The sequence below is a fragment of the Oncorhynchus kisutch genome, linkage group LG9 (assembly GCF_002021735.2).
Source record: "Oncorhynchus kisutch isolate 150728-3 linkage group LG9, Okis_V2, whole genome shotgun sequence".
Classification (NCBI taxonomy): Eukaryota; Metazoa; Chordata; class Actinopteri; order Salmoniformes; family Salmonidae; genus Oncorhynchus; species Oncorhynchus kisutch.
The window spans coordinates 45,381,601-45,404,102 of NC_034182.2; the positions used below are offsets into that span (position 1 = coordinate 45,381,601).

The following is a 22,502-nucleotide window of genomic DNA, read 5'->3' on the forward strand; positions in this document are numbered from 1 at the left end:
TATAGTGTGTGTAGTGTATAGTGTGTGTAGTGTATAGTGTGTGTAGTGTATCGTGTGTGTAGTGTATCGTGTGTATAGTGTATAGTGTGTGTAGTGTATAGTGTGTATCGTGTGTGTAGTGTATAGTGTGTATCGTGTATAGTGTGTGTAGTGTATAGTGTGTGTAGTGTATAGTGTGTGTAGTGTATCGTGTGTGTAGTGTATAGTGTATCGTGTGTGTAGTGTATAGTGTGTGTAGTGTATAGTGTGTGTAGTGTATAGTGTGTGTAGTGTATAGTGTGTGTAGTGTATCGTGTGTGTAGTGTATAGTGTGTATAGTGTATAGTGTGTGTAGTGTATAGTGTGTATCGTGTATAGTGTGTATCTAGTGTGTAGTGTGTATAGTGTGTGTAGTGTATAGTGTGTGTAGTGTATAGTGTGTGTAGTGTATCGTGTGTGTAGTGTATCGTGTGTGTAGTGTATAGTGTGTGTAGTGTATAGTGTGTGTAGTGTATAGTGTGTAGTGTGTATAGTGTATAGTGTGTAGTGTATAGTGTGTGTAGTGTATAGTGTGTGTAGTGTATAGTGTGTGTAGTGTATAGTGTGTGTAGTGTATAGTGCGTGTAATGTATAGTGCGTGTAGTGTGTGTAGTGTGTAGTGTGTGTAGTGTATAGTGTGTGTAGTGTATAGTGTGTGTAGTGTATAGTGTGTGTAGTGTGTGTAGTGTGTGTAGTGTATAGTGTGTGTAGTGTGTAGTGTATAGTGTGTGTAGTGTGTGTAGTGTATAGTGTGTGTAGTGTGTAGTGTGTGTAGTGTATAGTGTGAGTAGTGTGTAGTGTATAGTGTGTGTAGTGTATAGTGTGTGTAGTGTATAGTGTGTGTAGTGTATAGTGTGTGTAGTGTATAGTGTGTGTAGTGTATAGTGTGTGTGTAGTGTATAGTGTGTGTAGTGTATAGTGTGTGTAGTGTATAGTGTGTGTAATGTATAGTGTGTGTAGTGTGTGTAGTGTGTAGTGTATAGTGTGTGTAGTGTATAGTGTGTGTAGTGTGTGTAGTGTATAGTGTGTGTTGTGTGTAGTGTATAGTGTGTGTAGTGTATAGTGTGTGTAGTGTGTAGTGTGTAGTGTGTGTAGTGTGTGTAGTGTATAGTGTGTGTAGTGTATAGTGTGTGTAGTGTGTAGTGTGTGTAGTGTATAGTGTGTGTAGTGTGTGTAGTGTGTAGTGTATAGTGTGTGTAGTGTATAGTGTGTGTGTAGTGTATAGTGTGTGTAGTGTATAGTGTGTGTAGTGTGTGTAGTGTATAGTGTGTGTAATGTATAGTGTGTGTAGTGTATAGTGTGTGTAGTGTGTGTAGTGTATAGTGTGTGTAGTGTATAGCGTGTGTAGTGTATAGTGTGTGTGTAGTGTATAGTGTGTGTAGTGTATAGTGTGTGTAGTGTGTGTAGTGTATAGTGTGTGTAGTGTGTGTAGTGTGTGTAGTGTATATTGTGTGTGTAGTGTATAGTGTGTGTAGTGTATAGTGTGTGTAGTGTGTATCGTGTGTGTAGTGTGTATAGTGAGGAAATTCTTGAGGGAAACCTGTTTCAGTCTTCCAGAGATTTGAGACTGGGACGGAGGTTCATCTTCCAGCAGGACAATGACCCTGAGCATACTGCTGAAGAAACACTCAAGTGGTTTAAGGGGAAACATTTAAATGTCTTTGAATGGCCTAGTCAAAGCCCAGACCTCAATCCAATTGAGCATCTGTGGTACGACTGTACACAGATTGCTGTACACCAGCGGAATCCGTCCAACTTGAAAGAGCTGGAGCAGTTTTTGTCTTGAAGAATGGTCAAAAATCCCAGTGTCTAGATGTGCCAAGCTCATAGAGACATACCCCAAGAGACATGCAGCTATAATTGCTGCAAAAGGTGGCTCAAATGTATTTATTTAACCATGTAGGCCATTTGAGAAGTTCTCAAATACAACTGCGACCTGGCCAAGATAAAGCAGCGCGACACAAACAACAACAGAGTTACACATGGGATAAACAATAAACAAAAAGTCAATAACACAATATAATTTTATTTTGAAAAATCTATATACAGTGTGGGCAAATGTAGAAGAGCAGGGAGGTAAGGCAATAAATAGGTCATAGAGGCGAAATAATTACAATTTAGCATTAACACTGGAGTGATAGATGTGCAGATGATGATGTGCAGGTAGAGATACTGTCTTGCAAAAGAGCAAGAGGGTAAGTAACAATATGGGAATGACGTAGCTGGGGTGCAATTTACAGATTGTTTGTGTACAGGTACAGTGATCGGTAAGCTGCTCAGACAGCTGATGCTTAAAGTTAGAGAGGGAGATATAAGACTCCAGCTTCAGAGATTTTTGCAGTTCGTTCCAATCATTGGCAGCAGAGAACTGGAAGGAAAGGCGTCCAAAAGGAAGAATTGGCTTTGGGGGTGACCAGTGAGGTATACCTGCTGGAGCGCGTGCTACGGGTGGGTGTTGCTATGGTGACCAGTGAGCTGAGATAAGGCGGAGCTTTACCTAGCAGAGACTTATAGATGACCTGGAGCCAGTGGGTTTGGCAAAGAATATGTAGTGAGGACCAGCCAACAAGAGCGTACAGGTCGCAATGGTGGGTAGTTTATGGGGCTTTGGTGACAAAACGATCCAGTTTGCTGAGTAGAATGTTGGGGGCTATTTTGTAAATGACATCACCGAAGTCAAGGATTGGTGGGATAGTCAGTTTTACGGGGGTATGTTTGGCAGCATGAGTGAAGGAGGCTTTGTTGCGAAATAGGAAGACAATTCTAGATTTAATTTTGGATTGGAGATGCTTAATGTGAGTCTGGAAGAAGAGTTTACAGTCGAACCAGACACCTAGGTATTTGTAGTTGTCCACATATTCTAGGTCAGAACCATCCAGAGTAGTTGAATTGGTTGAAGAGCATGCACTTAGTTTTACTAGCAGTTGGAGGCCACGGAATGAGTGTTGTATGGATTTGAAGGTTTGTTAGCACAGTGTCCAAAGAAGAACCAGCCTCAGAACATTAAACATGAAATAAAGGGACTTTGGAACAATGGTCTCCGTCAGCCACAATGGTCGTCATGACGATAGAAGGAATATGAAAATGTATGTGTGTTGGCCCGTTATACTAAGTTCTAATCAATAGCCTGTAATAATAATAATAATAATGTGTGTGTCTTTTATCATCATTTTTGCTTTTTAGAAAATAAATATTCAACTATGATTGGTGTGGTACAAACCCATTGGTGAGACCCGGGTCCGTGCAGATTCACGGGCTACAGTGCCTTGCGAAAGTATTCGGCCCCCTTGAACTTTGCGACGTTTTGCCACATTTCAGGCTTCAAACATAAAGATATAAAACTGTATTTTTTTGTGAAGAATCAACAACAAGTGGGACACAATCATGAAGTGGAACGACATTTATTGGATATTTCAAACTTGTTTAACAAATCAAAAACTGAAAAATTGGGCGTGCGAAATTATTCAGCCCCCTTAAGTTAATACTTTGTAGCGCCACCTTTTGCTGCGATTACAGCTGTAAGTCGCTTGGGGTATGTCTCTATCAGTTTTGCACATCGAGAGACTGAAATTTTTTCCCATTCCTCCTTGCAAAACAGCTCGATCTCAGTGATTTTGGATGGAGAGCATTTGTGAACAGCAGTTTTCAGTTCTTTCCACAGATTCTCGATTCGATTCAGGTCTGGACTTTGACTTGGTCATTCTAACACCTGGAAATGTTTATTTTTGAACCATTCCATTGTAGATTTTGCTTTATGTTTTGGATCATTGTCTTGTTGGAAGACAAATCTCCGTCCCAGTCTCAGGTCTTTTGCAGACTCCATCAGGTTTTCTTCCAGAATGGTCCTGTATTTGGCTCCATCCATCTCCCCATCAATTTTAACCATCTTCCCTGTCCCAGCTGAAGAAAAGCAGGCCCAAACCATGATGCTGCCACCACCATGTTTGACAGTGGGGATGGTGTGTTCAGGGTGATGAGCTGTGTTGCTTTTACGCCAAACATAACGTTTTGCATTGTTGCCAAAAAGTTCAATTTTGGTTTCATCTGACCAGAGCACCTTCTTCCACATGTTTGGTGTGTCTCCCAGGTGGCTTGTGGCAAACTTTAAACAACACTTTTTATGGATATCTTTAAGAAATGGCTTTCTTCTTGCCACTCTTCCATAAAGGCCAGATTTGTGCAATATACGACTGATTGTTGTCCTATGGACAGAGTCTCCCACCTCAGCTGTAGATCTCTGCAGTTCATCCAGAGTGATCATGGGCCTCTTGGCTGCATCTCTGATCAGTCTTCTCCTTGTATGAGCTGAAAGTTTAGAGGGACGGCCAGGTCTTGGTAGATTTGCAGTGGTCTGATACTCCTTCAATTTCAATATTATCGCTTGCACAGTGCTCCTTGGGATGTTTAAAGCTTGGGAAATCTTTTTGTATCCAAATCCGGCTTTAAACTTCTTCACAACAGTATCTCGGACCTGCCTGGTGTGTTCCTTGTTCTTCATGATGCTCTCTGCGCTTTTAACGGACCTCTGAGACTATCACAGTGCAGGTGCATTTATACGGAGACTTGATTACACACAGGTGGATTGTATTTATCATCATTAGTCATTTAGGTCAACATTGGATCATTCAGAGATCCTCACTGAACTTCTGGAGAGAGTTTGCTGCACTGAAAGTAAAGGGGCTGAATAATTTTGCACGCCCAATTTTTCAGTTTTTGATTTGTTAAAAAAGTTTGAAATATCCAATAAATGTCGTTCCACTTCATGATTGTGTCCCACTTGTTGTTGATTCTTCATAAAAAAATACAGTTTTATATCTTTATGTTTGAAGCCTGAAATGTGGCAAAAGGTCGCAAAGTTCAAGGGGGCCGAATACTTTCGCAAGGCACTGTATATGACGTTCAGAACGAGATGGGTAGAGGTAACTGGTTAATTAGCGGCTGTTGTAAAATCGATATTCTGATATTCTTTGAGTTAATTTGGGAAATAGAAACTTAATAAAAACGAGTTTTCCCATGGTGCCCCAGGATAATGAGTTAATAATAGCTTGATTCAGTTAATCACGCAATTTGAAACTTTAATCATTCGATGAGCAACAGTCAAATCAAATCAAATCAAATGTTATTTGTCACATACACATGGTTAGCAGATGTTAATGCGAGTGTAGCGAAATGCTTGTGCTTCTAGTTCCGACAATGCAGTAATAACGAACAAGTAATCTAACTAACAATTCCAAAAAACTACTGTCTTATACACAAGGGGATAAAGAATATGTACATAAGGATATATGAATGAGTGATGGTACAGAGCAGCATAGGCAAGATACAGTAGATGATATCGAGTACAGTATATACATATGAGATGAGTATGTAAACAAAGTGGCATAGTTAAAGTGGCTAGGGATACATGTATTACATAAGGATGCAGTCGATGATATAGAGTACAGTATATACGTATGCATAGGAGATGAATAATGTAGGGTAAGTAACATTATATAAGGTAGCATTGTTTAAAGTGGCTAGTGATATATTTACATAATTTCCCATCAATTCCCATTATTAAAGTGGCTGGAGTTGAGTCAGTGTCATTGACAGTGTGTTGGCAGCAGCCATTCAATGTTAGTGGTGGCTGTTTAACAGTCTGATGGCCTTGAGATAGAAGCTGTTTTTCAGTCTCTCGGTCCCAGCTTTGATGCACCTGTACTGAGCTCGCCTTCTGGATGACAGCGGGGTGAACAGGCAGTGGCTTGGGTGGTTGATGTCCTTGATGATCTTTATGGCCTTCCTGTACCATCGGGTGGTGTAGGTGTCCTGGAGGGCAGGTAGTTTGCCCCCGGTTATGCGTTGTGCAGACCTCACTACCCTCTGGAGAGCCTTATGGTTGAGGGCGGTTTAGTTGCCATACCAGGCGGTGATACAGCCCGCCAGGATGCTCTCGATTGTGCATCTGTAGAAGTTTGTGAGTGCTTTTGGTGACAAGCCAAATTTCTTCAGCCTCCTGAGGTTGAAGAGGCGCTGCTGCGCCTTCTTCACGATGCTGTCTGTGTGAGTGGACCAATTCAGTTTGTCTGTGATGTGTATGCCGAGGAACTTAAAACTTGCTACCCTCTCCACTACTGTTCCATCGATGTGGATAGGGGGGTGTTCCCTCTGCTGTTTCCTGAAGTCCACAATCATCTCCTTAGTTTTGTTGACGTTGAGTGTGAGGTTATTTTCCTGACACCACACTCCGAGGGCCCTCACCTCCTCCCTGTAGGCCGTCTCGTCGTTGTTGGTAATCAAGCCTACCACTGTTGTGTCGTCCGCAAACTTGATGATTGAGTTGGAGGCGTGCGTGGCCACACAGTCGTGGGTGAACAGGGAGTACAGGAGAGGGCTCAGAACGCACCCTTGTGGGGCCCCAGTGTTGAGGATCAGCGGGGAGGAGATGTTGTTGCCTACCCTCACCACCTGGGGGCGGCCCGTCAGGAAGTCCAGTACCCAGTTGCACAGGGCGGGGTCGAGATCCAGGGTCTCGAGCTTGATGACGAGCTTGGAGGGTACTATGGTGTTGAATGCCGAGCTGTAGTCGATGAACAGCATTCTCACATAGGTATTCCTCTTGACCAGATGGGTTAGGGCAGTGTGCAGTGTGGTTGAGATTGCATCGGCTGTGGACCTATTTGGGTGGTAAGCAAATTGGAGTGGGTCTAGGGTGTCAGGTAGGGTGGAGGTGATATGGTCCTTGACTAGTCTCTCAAAGCACTTCATGATGACGGATGTGAGTGCTACGGGGCGGTAGTCGTTTAGCTCAGTTACCTTAGCTTTCTTGGGAACAGGAACAATGGTGGCCCTCTTGAAGCATGTGGGAACAGCAGACTGGTATAGGGATTGATTGAATATGTCCGTAAACACACCGGCCAGCTGGTCTGCGCATGCTCTGAGGGCGCGGCTGGGGATGCCGTCTGGGCCTGCAGCCTTGCGAGGGTTAACACGTTTAAATGTCTTACTCACCTCGGCTGCAGTGAAAGAGAGACCGCATGTTTTCGTTGCAGGCCGTGTCAGTGGCACTGTATTGTCCTCAAAGCGGGCAAAAAAGTTATTTAGTCTGCCTGGGAGCAAGACATCCTGGTCCGTGACTGGGCTGGATTTCTTCCTGTAGTCCGTGATTGACTGTAGACCCTGCACATGCCTCTTGTGTCTGAGCCGTTGAATTGAGATTCTACTTTGTCTCTGTACTGGCACTTAGCTTGTTTGATAGCCTTGCGGAGGGAATAGCTGCACTGTTTGTATTCGGTCATGTTACCAGACACCTTGCCCTGATTAAAAGCAGTGGTTCGCGCTTTCAGTTTCACACGAATGCTGCCATCAATCCACGGTTTCTGGTTAGGGAATGTTTTAATCGTTGCTATGGGAACGACATCTTCAACGCACGTTCTAATGAACTCGCACACTGAATCAGCGTATTCGTCAATGTTGTTATCTGACGCAATACGAAACATCTCCCAATCCACGTGATGGAAGCAGTCTTGGAGTGTGGAGTCAGCTTGGTCGGACCAGCGTTGGACAGACCTCAGCGTGGGAGCCTCTTGTTTTAGTTTCTGTCTGTAGGCAGGGATCAACAAAATGGAGTCGTGGTCAGCTTTTCCGAAAGGGGGGCGGGGCAGGGCCTTATATGCGTCGCGGAAGTTAGAGTAACAATGATCCAAGGTCTTTCCACCCCTGGTTGCGCAATCGATATGCTGATAAAATTTAGGGAGTCTTGTTTTCAGATTAGCCTTGTTAAAATCCCCAGCTACAATGAATGCAGCCTCCGGATAAATCGTTTCCAGTTTGCAGAGAGTTAAATAAAGTTCGTTCAGAGCCATCGATGTGTCTGCTTGGGGGGGGATATATACGGCTGTGATTATAATCGAAGAGAATTCTCTTGGTAGATAATGCGGTCTATATTTGATTGTGAGGAATTCTAAATCAGGTGAACAGAAGGATTTGAGTTCCTGTATGTTTCTTTCATCACACCATGTCACGTTGACCATAAGGCATACGCCCCCGCCCCTCTTCTTACCAGAAAGATGTTTGTTTCTGTCGGCGCGATGCATGGAGAAACCCGTTGGCTGCACCGCTTCGGATAGCGTCTCTCCGGTGAGCCATGTTTCCGTGAAGCAGAGAACGTTACAGTCTCTGATGTCCCTCTGGAATGCTACCCTTGCTCAGATTTCATCAACCTTGTTGTCAAGAGACTGGACATTGGCAAGAAGAATGCTAGGGAGTGGTGCACGGTGTGCCCGTCTCCGGAGTCTGACCAGAAGACCGCCTCGTTTCCCTCTCTTTCGGAGTCGTTTTTTTTGGGTCGCTGCATGGAATCCACTCCGTTGTCCTGTTTGTAAGGCAGAACACAGGATCCGCGTCGCGAAAAACATATTCTTGGTCGTACTGATGGTGAGTTGACGCTGATCTTATATTCAGTAGTTCTTCTCGACTGTATGTAATGAAACCTAAGATGACCTGGGGTACTAATGTAAGAAATAACACGTAAAAAAAACTAAAAACTGCATAGTTTCCTAGGAACGCGAAGCGAGGCGGCCATCTCTGTCGGCGCCTCCGACCTGCTGGCATAACACATTAACTAATACAATGTCACGACAGTGTTGTCTGAGTAGAGGTGGATCACAGAATCACGAGCAGCAAGAGCGACATCATTGATATTTACAGAGAAAAGAGTCGGCCCGAGAGTTGAACCCTGTGGCACCCCCATAGAGACTGCCAGAGGTCTGGACAACAGGCCCTCCGATTTGACACACTGAACTCTATCTGAGAAGTAGTTGGTGAACCAGATGAGGCAATCATTTGAGAAACCAATGCTGTTGAGTCTGCTGATAAGGATGTGTGGATTGACAGAGTCGAAAGCCTTGGCCAGGTCGATGAAGACAACTGCACAGTAATGTGTTTTATCGATGGTGGTTATGATATCGTTTAGTACCTTGAGCGTGGCTGAGGTGCACCCGTGACCGGCTCTAAAACCAGACTGCATAAGACGGTGGGATACAACCCCCCCCCAAAATCTATTTTAATTCCAGGCAACAAAATAGGAAAAATGCCAAGGGGGGTGAATACTTTCGCAAGCCACTGTAGTGTATAATGTGTGTAGAGTATAATGTGTATGTAGTGTATAGAGCATAAGTACAGTGTGTGTAGAGTATAATGTGTGTATTGTATAGTAGAGCCTCCCGAGTAGTCGTCTAATGCGCTGCATCACGGTGCTAGAGACGTCACTACAGACCCTGGTTCGATTCCTGGCTGTATTACAACTGGCCATGATCGCACAATTGGCCCAGTGTCGTCCGGGTTAGGGGAGGGTTTGAACCGGGGGGTCTTTACAAGTAGGCCGTCATTGTAAATAAGAATTTGTAATTAACGGCCTAGTTAATAAATGAAACTTAAATACTAAAAACAGAGTGTGTGTGTGTGTGTGTGTGTGTGTGTGTGTGTGTGTGTGTGTGTGTGTGTGTGTGTGTGTGTGTGTGTGTGTGTGTGTGTGTGTGTGTGTGTGTGTGTGTGTGTGTGTGTGTGTGTCTGTGTGTGTGTGTCTGTGTGTGTGTGTAGGATCCAGAGGAACTCTCTATGGATGGTGGATTTACAGGGGGAGGTGTTGGAGGAGATTCCTCTGGAAGATCCAGACTCCTACTGTGCCTACAGCGCCACTGGCACCGCCACGGTAACACAGACACAGTGTTTAAATGTACTACATACAGTACCAGTTAAAAGTTTGGACACACCAGGGTTTTCTTTATTTTCACTATTTTCTACATTGTAATATAATATGAAGACATCAGCACTATGAAATAACACATATGGAATCATGTAGTAACCAAAAAAGTGTTAAACTAATCTAAATATATGTTGTATTTGAGATTCTTCAAAGTAGCCACCCTTTGCCTTGATGACAGCTTTGCACACGGTTGGTATTTTCTCAACCAGCTTCACGAGGTAGTCACATGGAATGCATTTAAATTAACAGGTTTGTCTTGTTAAAATTAATTTGGGGAATTTCTTTCCTTCTTTATGCGTTTGAGCCAATCAGTAGTGTTGTGACAAGGTGTAACAGTATAACTTTAGACCGTCCCCTCGCCCATACCCGGGCGCGAACCAGGGACCCTCTGCACACATCAACAACAGTCACCCTCGAAGCATCGTTACCCATCGCTCCACAAAAGCCGCGGCCCTTGCAGAGCAAGGGGAACAACTACTTCAAGGTCTCAGAGCAAGTGACGTCACCGATTGAAACGCTATTTAGCGCGCACCGCTAACTAAGCTAGCCGTTTCACATCTGTTACAAAGGCATGGGTGGTATACAGAAGAAGGGCCTATTTGGTAAAATACCATATTCAGGCAAGAACAGCTCAAATAAGCAAAAAGAAAGACATGAAGGTCAGTCAATCTAGAAAATGTTAAGACCTTTGAAAGTTTCTTCAAGTGCAGTCGCAAAACCCATCAAGAGCTATGGTGAAACTTGCTCTCGTGAGAACCGCCACAGAAAAGGAAGACCCAGAGTTACCTCTGCTGCAGAGGATAAGTTCATTACAGTTAACTGGCTCTCATGAGGACCGCCACAGGAAAGGAAGACCCAGAGTTACCTCTGCTGCAGAGGAGAAGTTCATTAGAGTTACCAGCCTCAGAAATTGTAGCCCAAATAAATTTTTCACAGACTTCAAGTAACAGACACATCTCAATATCAACTGTTCAGAGGAGACTGCGTGAATCAGGCCTTCATGGTCGAATGAATTGCTGCAAGGAAACCAATAATAAGAAGAGACTTGTTTGGGCCAAGAAGCCCAAGCATGGTAAAGCTGTCCTTTGGTCTGATCAGCCCATGGCTGTGAAATGCAGAGTAGGTTAACGGATGATCTCTGTATGTGTGGTTCCCACCGTGAAGCATGGAAGAGGAGGTGTGATGGTGTGGGGGTGCTTTGCTGGTGACACTCTCTGTGATTTATTTATAGTTCAAGGCACACTTAACCAGCATGGCTACCACAGCATTCTGCAGCAATACACCATCCCATCTGGTTTGCTTTTAGTGGGACTATCATTTGTTTTTCAACAGGACAATGACCCAACACACCTCCAGGCTGTGTAAGGGCTATTTGACCAAGGAGAGTGATGGAATGCTGCATCAGATGACCTGGCCTCCACAGTCATCTGACCTCAACCCAATTGAGATGGTTTGGGATGAGTTGGGCCTCAAAGTGATGGAAAAGCAGCCAAGAGGTGCTCAGCATATGTGGGAACTCCTTCAAGACGGTTGGGAAATCATTCCAGGTGATGCTGGTTGAGAGAATGCCAAGAAGTGTGCAAGCTGTCATCAAGGCAAAGGATGGCTACTTTGAAAAATCTCAAATATATTTTGATATGTGTTGACACATTTTTCCATGATTCCGTGTCTGTTATTTCATAGTTTATGTCTTCACTATTGTTCTACAATGTATTTTGCCAGTCACCATAAGGATAAATACTATTCTAGGGGTTAGGGTTAGGTTTATGGGTTAGGTTTATGGGTTAGGTTTATGGGTTAGGTTTATGGGTTAGGTTTATGGGTTAGGTTTATGGGTTAGGTTTAGGGGTTAGGTTTATGGGTTAGGTTTATGGGTTAGGTTTAGGGGTTAGGTTTAGGGGTTAGGTTTAGGGTTAGGTTTAGGGATTAGGTTTAGGGGTTAGGTTTAGGGGTTAGGTTTATGGTTTAGGGGTTAGGTTTAGGGGTTAGGTTTATGGTTTAGGGGTTAGGTTTAGGGGTTAGGTTTAGGGGTTAGGTTTATTGGTTAGGCTTAGGGGTTAGGCTTAGAGGTTAGGTTTAGGGGTTAGGTTTAGGGGTTAGGTTTGGGGGTTAGGTTTATGGGTTAGGTTTAGGGGTTAGGTTTAGGGGTTAGGTTTATGGGTTAGGTTTATGTGTTAGGTTTAGGGTTAGGTTTAGGGGTTAGGTTTAGGGGTTAGGTTTATGGTTTAGGGGTTAGGTTTATGGTTTAGGGGTTAGGTTTAGGGGTTAGGTTTATGGTTTGGGGGTTAGGTTTAGGGGTTAGGTTTAGGGGTTAGGCTTAGAGGTTAGGTTTAGGGGTTAGGTTTATGGGTTAGGTTTATGGGTTAGGTTTAGGGGTTAGGTTTATGGGTTAGGTTTAGGGGCTAGGTTTAGGTGTTAGGTTTAGGGGTTAGGTTTATGGTTTTGGGGTTAGGTTTAGGTTTAGGGGTTAGGTTTAGGGGTTAGGTTTATGCATTAGGTTTAGGGGTTAGGTTTATGGTTTGGGGGTTAGGTTTATGGGTTAGGTTTAGGGGTTAGGTTTAGGGGTTAGGTTTAGTGGTTAGGCTTAGGGGTTAGGCTTAGAGGTTAGGTTTAGGGGTTAGGTTTAGGGGTTAGGTTTGGGGGTTAGGTTTATGGGTTAGGTTTAGGGGTTAGGTTTAGGGGTTAGGTTTATGGGTTAGGTTTATGTGTTAGGTTTAGGGTTAGGTTTAGGGGTTAGGTTTAGGGGTTAGGTTTATGGTTTAGGGGTTAGGTTTATGGTTTAGGGGTTAGGTTTAGGGGTTAGGTTTAGGGGTTAGGTTTATGGTTTGGGGGTTAGGTTTAGGGGTTAGGTTTAGGGGTTAGGCTTAGAGGTTAGGTTTAGGGGTTAGGTTTATGGGTTAGGTTTAGGGGTTAGGTTTAGGGGTTAGGTTTAGGGGTTAGGTTTATGGGTTAGGTTTAGGGGTTATGGTTAGGGTTAGGTTTATGGTTTAGGGGTTAGGTTTAGGTGTTAGGTTTATGGTTAGGTTTAGAGGTTAGGTTTATGGTTTAGGGTTAGGTTTAGGGGTTAGGTTTATGGTTAGGCTTAGGGGTTAGGCTTAGAGGTTAGGTTTAGGGGTTAGGTTTAGGGGTTAGGTTTGGGGGTTAGGTTTATGGGTTAGGTTTAGGGGTTAGGTTTAGGGGTTAGGTTTATGGGTTAGGTTTATGTGTTAGGTTTAGGGTTAGGTTTAGGGGTTAGGTTTAGGGGTTAGGTTTATGGTTTAGGGGTTAGGTTTATGGTTTAGGGGTTAGGTTTAGGGGTTAGGTTTATGGTTTGGGGGTTAGGTTTAGGGGTTAGGTTTAGGGGTTAGGTTTAGGGGTTAGGCTTAGAGGTTAGGTTTAGGGGTTAGGTTTATGGGTTAGGTTTATGGGTTAGGTTTATGGGTTAGGTTTAGGGGTTAGGTTTAGGGGTTAGGTTTAGGGGTTAGGTTTAGGGGTTAGGTTTAGGGGTTAGGTTTAGGGTTAGGTTTATGGTTTAGGGGTTAGGTTTAGGGGTTAGGTTTAGGGGTTATGGTTAGGTTTATGGTTTAGGGGTTAGGTTTAGGGGTTAGGTTTATGGGTTAGGTTTAGGTGTTAGGTTTATGGTTAGGTTTAGAGGTTAGGTTTATGGTTTAGGGTTAGGTTTAGGGGTTAGGTTTATGGTTAGGTTTATAGGTTAGGTTTAGGGGTTAGGTTTAAGAGTTAGGTTTAGGGTTAGGTTTAGGGGTTATGGTTAGGGGTTATGGTTTATGGTTAGGTTTAGGGGTTAGGTTTAGGGTTAGGTTTACTGTTTAGCGGTTAGGTTTCGGGGTTAGGTTTATGGTTAGGATAGGGGTTAGGTTTAGGGTTAGGTTTATGGTTATGTTTAGGGGTTAGGTTTAGGGTTAGGTTTAGGGGTTATGGTTAGGGTTAGGTTTATGGATAGGTTTAGGGTTAGGTTTAGGGGTTATAGTTAGGGTTAGGTTTTGGGGTTGTGGTTAGGTTTAGTTGAAAGGGAAAATAGTATTTAGAATGGGAATCAATTGTGTCCCTACAAGGTTAGTAAAACAAGACTGTGTTTTTATATTTGTGTGAATATGTGTATGTGTGGGGTAGTGTTTTGTACCTCTGACTTCATGTCTCTCTCTACAGGGGGGCGTGGTGTATGTAAATTACGGCCGCCAGCAGGATTTTGACTGGCTGCAGTCTGCGGGAGTGTCTGTGGTTGGCTGCGTTGTAGTGATGCGTGTGGGGGGCGGGGTTAGTTATGCTGAGAAGGTGCTATTGGCTCAGAAGGCTGGAGCAGGCGGAGCCTTGATCTATCCAGATCCTGCTGACATCCCTCAGGACCCTCGACGCCTGGGGCTGAACAGTTACACCGCTATATCAGAACACGTATGTTACACCTCTATATCAGAACACGTATGTTACACCGCTATATCAGAACACGTCTGTTACACCTCTATATCAGAACATAGACCTCTATATCAGAACACGTATGTTACACCTCTATATCAGAACACGCATGTTACACCTCTATACCAGAACACGTATGTTACACCTCTATATCAGAACACGTATGTTACACCTCTATATCAGAACACGTATGTTACACCTCTATATCAGAACATAGACCTCTATATCAGAACACGCATGTTACACCTCTATACCAGAACACGTATGTTACACCTCTATATCAGAACACGTATGTTACACCTCAATATCAGAACACGTATGTTACACATCTATATCAGAACATGTATGTTACACTTCTATATCAGAACACGTATGTTACACCTCTATATCTGAACATACACCTCTATATCAGAACACGTATGTTACACCGCTATATCAGAACACGTATGTTACACCTCTATATCAGAACATACACCTCTATATCAGAACACGTATGTTACACCGCTATATCAGAACACGTCTGTTACACCTCTATATCAGAACATAGACCTCTATATCAGAACACGTATGTTACACCTCTATATCAGAACACGCATGTTACACCTCTATACCAGAACACGTATGTTACACCTCTATATCAGAACACGTATGTTACACCTCTATATCAGAACATACACCTCTATATCAGAACACGTATGTTACACCGCTATATCAGAACACGTCTGTTACACCTCTATATCAGAACATAGACCTCTATATCAGAACACGTATGTTACACCTCTATATCAGAACACGCATGTTACACCTCTATACCAGAACACGTATGTTACACCTCTATATCAGAACACATATGTTACACCTCTATATCAGAACACGTATGTTACACCTCTATATCAGAACACGTATGTTACACATCTATATCAGAACATACACCTCTATACCAGAACACGTATGTTACACCTCTATATCAGAACACGTATGTTACACCTCTATATCAGAACATACACCTCTATATCAGAACACGTATGTTACACCGCTATATCAGAACACGTCTGTTACACCTCTATATCAGAACATAGACCTCTATATCAGAACACGTATGTTACACCTCTATATCAGAACACGCATGTTACACCTCTATACCAGAACACGTATGTTACACCTCTATATCAGAACACGTATGTTACACCTCTATATCAGAACATACACCTCTATATCAGAACACGTATGTTACACCGCTATATCAGAACACGTCTGTTACACCTCTATATCAGAACATAGACCTCTATATCAGAACACGTATGTTACACCTCTATATCAGAACACGCATGTTACACCTCTATACCAGAACACGTATGTTACACCTCTATATCAGAACACATATGTTACACCTCTATATCAGAACACGTATGTTACACCTCTATATCAGAACACGTATGTTACACATCTATATCAGAACATACACCTCTATACCAGAACACGTATGTTACACCTCTATATCAGAACACGTATGTTACACCTCTATATCAGAACACGTATGATACACCTCTATATCTCTATATCAGAACACATATGTTACACCTCTATATCAGAACACGTATGTTACACCTCTATATCAGAACACGTATGTTACACCTCTATATCAGAACACGTATGTTACACCTCTATATCTCTATATCAGAACACGTATGTTACACCTCTATATCAGAACATGTATGTTACACCTCTATATCAGAACACGTATGTTACACCTCTATATCAGAACACGTATGTTACACCTCTATATCAGAACACGTATGTTACACCTCTATATCAGAACATACACCTCTATACCAGAACACGTATGTTACACCTCTATATCAGAACACGTATGTTACACCTCTATATCAGAACACGTATGTTACACCTCTATATCAGAACACGTATGTTACACATCTATATCAGAACACGTATGTAACACCTCTATATCAGAACACGTATGTTACACCTCTATATCAGAACACGTATGTTACACCTCTATATCAGAACACGTATGTTACACCTCTATATCAGAACATACACCTCTATACCAGAACACGTATGTTACACCTCTATATCAGAACACGTATGTTACACCTCTATATCAGAACACGTATGTTACACCTCTATATCAGAACACGTATGTTACACCTCTATATCAGAACACGTATGTTACACCTCTATATCAGAACATGTATGTTACACCTCTATATCAGAACACGTATGTTACACCTCTATATCAGAACACGTATGTTACACCTCTATATCAGAACACGTATGTAACACCTCTATATCAGAACACGTATGTTACACCTCTATATCAGAACACGTATGTTACACCTCTATATCAGAACATACACCTCTATACCAGAACACGTATGTTACACCTCTATATCAGAACACGTATGTTACACCTCTATATCAGAACATACACCTCTATACCAGAACACGTATGTTACACCTCTATATCAGAACACGTATGTTACACCTCTATATCAGAACATACACCTCTATACCAGAACACGTATGTTACACCTCTATATCAGAACACGTATGTTACACCTCTATATCAGAACACGTATGTTACACCTCTATATCAGAACATACACCTCTATACCAGAACACGTATGTTACACCTCTATATCAGAACACGTATGTTACACCTCTATATCAGAACACGTATGTTACACCTCTATATCAGAACACGTATGTTACACCTCAATATCAGAACACGTATGTTACACCTCTATATCAGAACACGTATGTTACACCTCTATATCAGAACATGTATGTTACACCTCTATATCAGAACACGTATGTTACACCTCTATATCAGAACACGTATGTTACACCTCTATATCAGAACATGTATGTTACACCTCTATATCAGAACACGTATGTTACACATCTATATCAGAACACGTATGTTACACATCTATATCAGAACACGTATGTTACACATCTATATCAGAACACGTATGTTACACCTCTATATCAGAACATGTATGTTACACCTCTATATCAGAACACGTATGTTACACATCTATATCAGAACACGTATGTTACACATCTATATCAGAACACGTATGTTACACATCTATATCAGAACACGTATGTTACACCTCTATATCAGAACACGTATGTCACACATCTATATCAGAACACGTATGTTACACATCTATATCAGAACACGTATGTTACACCTCTATATCAGAACACGTATGTTACACCTCTATATCAGAACACGTATGTTACACCTCTATATCAGAACACGTATGTTACACATCTATATCAGAACACGTATGTAACACCTCTATATCAGAACACGTATGTTACACCTCTATATCAGAACACGTATGTTACACCTCTATATCAGAACACGTATGTTACACCTCTATATCAGAACACGTATGTTACACCTCTATATCAGAACACGTATGTTACACCTCTATATCAGAACAACTACAAATACCTAGATGTCTGTGTAGACTGTAAACTCTCCTTCCAGACTCACATTAAACATCTCCAATCCAAAGTTAAATCTAGAATCGTCTTCCTATTTCGCAACAAAGCATCCTTCACTCATGCTGCCAAACATACCCTTGTAAAACTGACCATCCTACCGATCCTTGACTTCGGTGATGTCATCTATAAAATTGCATCCAACACTCTACTCAACAAACTGGATGCAATCTATCACAGTGCCATCTGTTTCCAAATCCCCATTCTCTACCCGCCATTGTGACCTGTACGCTCTCGTTGGTTGGCCCTCTCTTCATACTCGTCACCAAACCCACTGGCTACAGGTTATCTACAAGTCTCTGCTGGGTAAAGCCCCGCCTTTTCTCAGCTCACTGGTCACCATAGCAGCACCCACTCGTAGCACGCACTCCAGCAGGTATATCTCACTGCTCACCCCCAAAGCCAATTCCTCCTTCGGTCGTCTTTCCTTTCAAATCTCTGCTGCCAATGACTGGAACAAACTGCAATCTCTGATACTGGAGACACATATCTCCCTCACTAGCTTCAAGCACCAGCTGTCAGAGCAGCTCACAGATCACTGCACCTGTACATAGCCCATCTGTTAACAGCCCATCTATCTACCTACCTCATCCCCATACTGTATTTATTTATTTATCTTGCTCCTTTGCACCCCAGTATCTCTACTTGCACATTCATCTTCTACACATATTCCATTCCAGTGTTTTAATTGCTATATTGTAATTACTTCTCCACCATGGCCTATTTATTGCCTTAACTCCCTTATCTTACCTCATTTGCACTCACTTCCATACTGGGGAAGTTGGCATTTCACCCCAGGACAGAGTGAGCTTCAAACCTTAATCATATTGGGGTGCTCCAACAATTGTGACAGAGCTTCACAGCTCTCTCCCATCCAATCAACAGGTCCATCTGGGATCAGGTGACCCCTTCACCCCTGGCTTCCCCTCCTTCAACCACACCCAGTTCCCGCCCACACAGTCCTCTGGCCTGCCTGTCATCCCTGCTCAGCCAATCAGTGCCAACGTAGCCTCCAAGCTACTCAGGTAAGCCCCGTCCTTCCATCTGGTGTCCCAGGTGTCTCCTTCTCTCCCTCCACCTCACCCCTTTCTCCCTCCACCTCACCCCTTCCTCCCCCAGTCAGTTGACCGGTCCAGTGTGCCCGCGCGGTTGGCAGGGCCGGCTGCCATACGTCCGTTGTGTCCTGGGGCGGGGCTTCACCTCTGCAGACGGCAGGAGGATCAGGATGGGGGTCTATAACACCATGACTCCTGTTCTACTGAACAACATCTTCTCTTCTCTGGAGGGAAGGATAGAACCTGGTGAGAGGAAGGAGAGCGGGAGGAAGGGGAGGGAGTAGAGTGAGCTCCAAAACTATTGGTACAGTGTCAAATTGTACGTTAATGTGGATGGTACCATGATTATGGATAGTCCCGAATGAATCACGAATAATAATGACATCACTTCCTGAAACAGGAGGTTAAACAAAATGTGTAACATAGTATCACAATATTACCATTCAATATATCCAAATATATGAACATACACTGGGAATGTGATCAATATTTACAGTAATATAAGTACAATTTACAGGTAGGATAGAAAACAAACACAATTTAGCCATATAAAACGGTTTTAGGTCAAACGCCTCGTTAAGGCCGAGAGGATCCCTGTGTTGACAATCACACTGCCCTTTCCCACCTGGACAAAAGGAACACCAATGTGAGAATGCTGTTCATTGACTACAGCTCAGTGTTCAACACCACAGTGTCCTCAAAGCTCATCACTAAGCTAAGGACCCTGGGACTAAACACCTCCCTCTGCAACTGGATCCTGGACTTCCTGACAGGCCGCCCCCAGGTGGTAAGGGTAGGTAACAACACCTCTGCCATGCTGATCCTCAACATGGGGGCCCCTCAGGGGTGCGTGCTCAGTCCCTTACTGTACTCCCTGTTCACTCATGACTGTGGCCAGGCACGACTCCAACACTATTTTTTATGTTTGCCGACGAACAACCAGTTCCGCCAAGTCCACAATACATATTGGTGCTGGGTAGAGCATCAGAGGGACGTTCATTGAGGGAAATCTTGAGGGCCTTTAGGTCACCTTGATGGCGGATGTTAGTAAATAGACTGGTGACATCAAAAGTAAACAGAATTGTCACGTTCTGACCATAGTTCTTGTGTGTTTTCCTTGTTTTAGTGTTGGTCAGGACGTGAGCTGGGTGGGAATTCTATGTTGTGTGTCTAGTTTGTCTATTTCTATGTTTGGCCTGATATAGAGAATATAATTTTCAGGTACGTGGTCCACAGATTTCACAAAAAGATCTGTAATATGCGTGGGGAGGGAGATCGCCCAGGGTTTCCCAAAATACTCTACAAAGGTAGAGATATTGTCTGTCAGAGATCACAGTGGGCCTGCCTGGTATGGGTGGTGGCATGTTCTTGTGAATGTTTTGGGTAGAGCGTGTATATGCGACAGGTGTGGTTGGGCACTCAACCTTGATAAACTCATTATCGGTCTTTGTAATTTTCCCTTCATTCATGGGATCAGAGACTTGAAATGATTAGTAAGGGGCCTTTTGGGAGTCTTTTGTCAAATTCGTCATCACTAAGTTTCCTTTTCATAGTCTGCTGCATTTAGTTGCACCTCATCAGGTTTTATAATGATACTCATTTTTCAGTTCCATAAGAGATTATTTCTCTGCTTTGGACATATTGTGGAATACCTTGTTTTCTTTATTCTAAACCAGGAGATGATGTACATCTTTCTCAACTAGGCGGGAAGTTGTTTCAAGAGAGGGATTTCTTTTGGGTGGTAAAAAATGTGCTTTTAAAATATGTAAATGTGCTTTTAAAATATGTAAATGTGCTTTTAAAATATGTAAATGTGCTTTTTTAATATGTAAATGTGCTTTTTAAATATGTAAATGTGCTTTTAAAATATGTAAATGTGCTTTTAAAATATGTAATGTGCAGCGTAGCCTAGTGGTTAGAGCGTTGGACTAGTAACCGGAAGGTTGCGAGTTCAAACCCCCGAGCTGACAAGGTACAAATCTGTCGTTCTGCCCCTGAACAGGCAGTTAACCCATTGTTCCCAGGCCGTCATTGAAAATAAGAATATGTTCTTAACTGACTTGCCTGGTTAAATAAAGGTAAAAAAAAAAAAAAAAATGTATTCCCCTTGTCCATGTCCTCAGGGCGAGAGTCAGGTTCATTGTCATTCGGGTTATCGATGGGAAAAACGTTAGCACTGTTTCCTGTCTGGTTACTAATATCGATCAATAGATTAACATTGGCAGGTGCAGAGGGAGAAACCCCATTGTTATAAACAAATGTTTTACCTCTTGTTTCAGGAAGTGATATCACTGAGTACTGCCCCTGTATATAGGACCTTCCACCCCCACCTGGGATAAGGATGCCTGATGACCCAAGGGTGGATATGTTGTAATATCACCTGGGATAAGGATGCCTGATGACCCAAGGGTGGATACGTTGTAATATCACCTGGGATAAGGATGTCTGATGACCCAAGGGTGGATACGTTGTAAATGAATATCACCTGGGATAGGGATAGGGGGTAGAGGGTAGGAGATAGGGGGTAAGGGGTAGAGGGTAGGAGATAAGGGGTAGAGGGTAGGAGATAAGGGGTAGAGGGTAGGAGATAAGGGGTAGAGGGTAGGAGATAGGGGATAGGGGGTATAGGGTAGGAGATAGGGGGTAGAGGGTAGGAGATAAGGGATAGGGGGTAGAGGGTAGGAGATAAGGGGTAGAGGGTAGGAGAGGGCATAGGGGGTAAGGGGTATAGGGTAGGAGATAGGGGGTAGAGGGTAGGAGATAAGGGGTAGAGGGTAGGAGATAGGGCATAGGGGGTAAGGGGTATAGGGTAGGAGATAGGGGATAGGGGTAGAGGGTATGGTAATTATGCCTCTAACTTTCTCACTCATCATTATTCATGATTCTTTCAGGATTATCCCTAATCATGGTAGCATCCACATTCATGTAGTGTTTATAAACATATTCTCTACTTATTTACAATTAAAATGACTCCAAAATGACACAATACATTATATAGCATTGAGTTATATTGGTCAAATCTAATCAAATGAGGTAATCTCTGCTAGGAATACGGGACCAACTACTACACGTTCAAATTAGGTAATCTCTGCTAGGAATACGGGACCAACTACTACACGTTCAAATTAGGTAATCTCTGCTAGGAATACGGGACCAACTACTACACGTTCAAATTAGGTAATCTCTGCTAGGAATACGGGACCAACTACTACACGTTCAAATTAGGTAATCTCTGCTAGGAATACGGGACCAACTACTACACGTTCAAATTAGGTAATCTCTGCTAGGAATACGGGACCAACTACTACACGTTCAAATGAGGTAATCTCTGCTAGGAATATGGGACCAACTACTACACGTTCAAATTAGGTCATCTCTGCTAGGAATACGGGACCAACTACTACACGTTCAAATTAGGTAATCTCTGCTAGGAATACGGGACCAACTACTACACGTTTGACCACTTTAATTGACATACAAGAGAATTTGTCCCAATACTTTGGTCCCCTAAAATGGGGGGACTATGTACAATGTGGAGCTCATTGTAGATTCTGACCTAATACCTACCTATATCTCTCTCCCCCTCCTCCCCCCTGTAGACCAGTACATTATAATGGGGGCCCAGAGAGATGCGTGGGGGCCGGGGGCGGTGAAGGCCGGGGTTGGAACAGCCATCCTACTGGAGCTGGCTCGGACATTCAGCAACATGGTGCAGAACGGTACGAACCACAACA

At 43.0% G+C, this 22,502-nt stretch overlaps 1 protein-coding gene across 1 annotated transcript in view; it reads left to right on the plus strand.

Moving 5' to 3' along the window:
- Positions 1-22,502, plus strand: part of tfr2 (transferrin receptor 2) — a 71,813-nt gene that overhangs the window by 25,533 nt on the left and 23,778 nt on the right. The window contains 5 exon segments of the mRNA XM_031832694.1: positions 9,598-9,709; positions 13,910-14,152; positions 18,599-18,738; positions 18,833-19,014; positions 22,368-22,487. Coding sequence (XP_031688554.1) covers positions 9,598-9,709; positions 13,910-14,152; positions 18,599-18,738; positions 18,833-19,014; positions 22,368-22,487 — 797 coding nt within the window.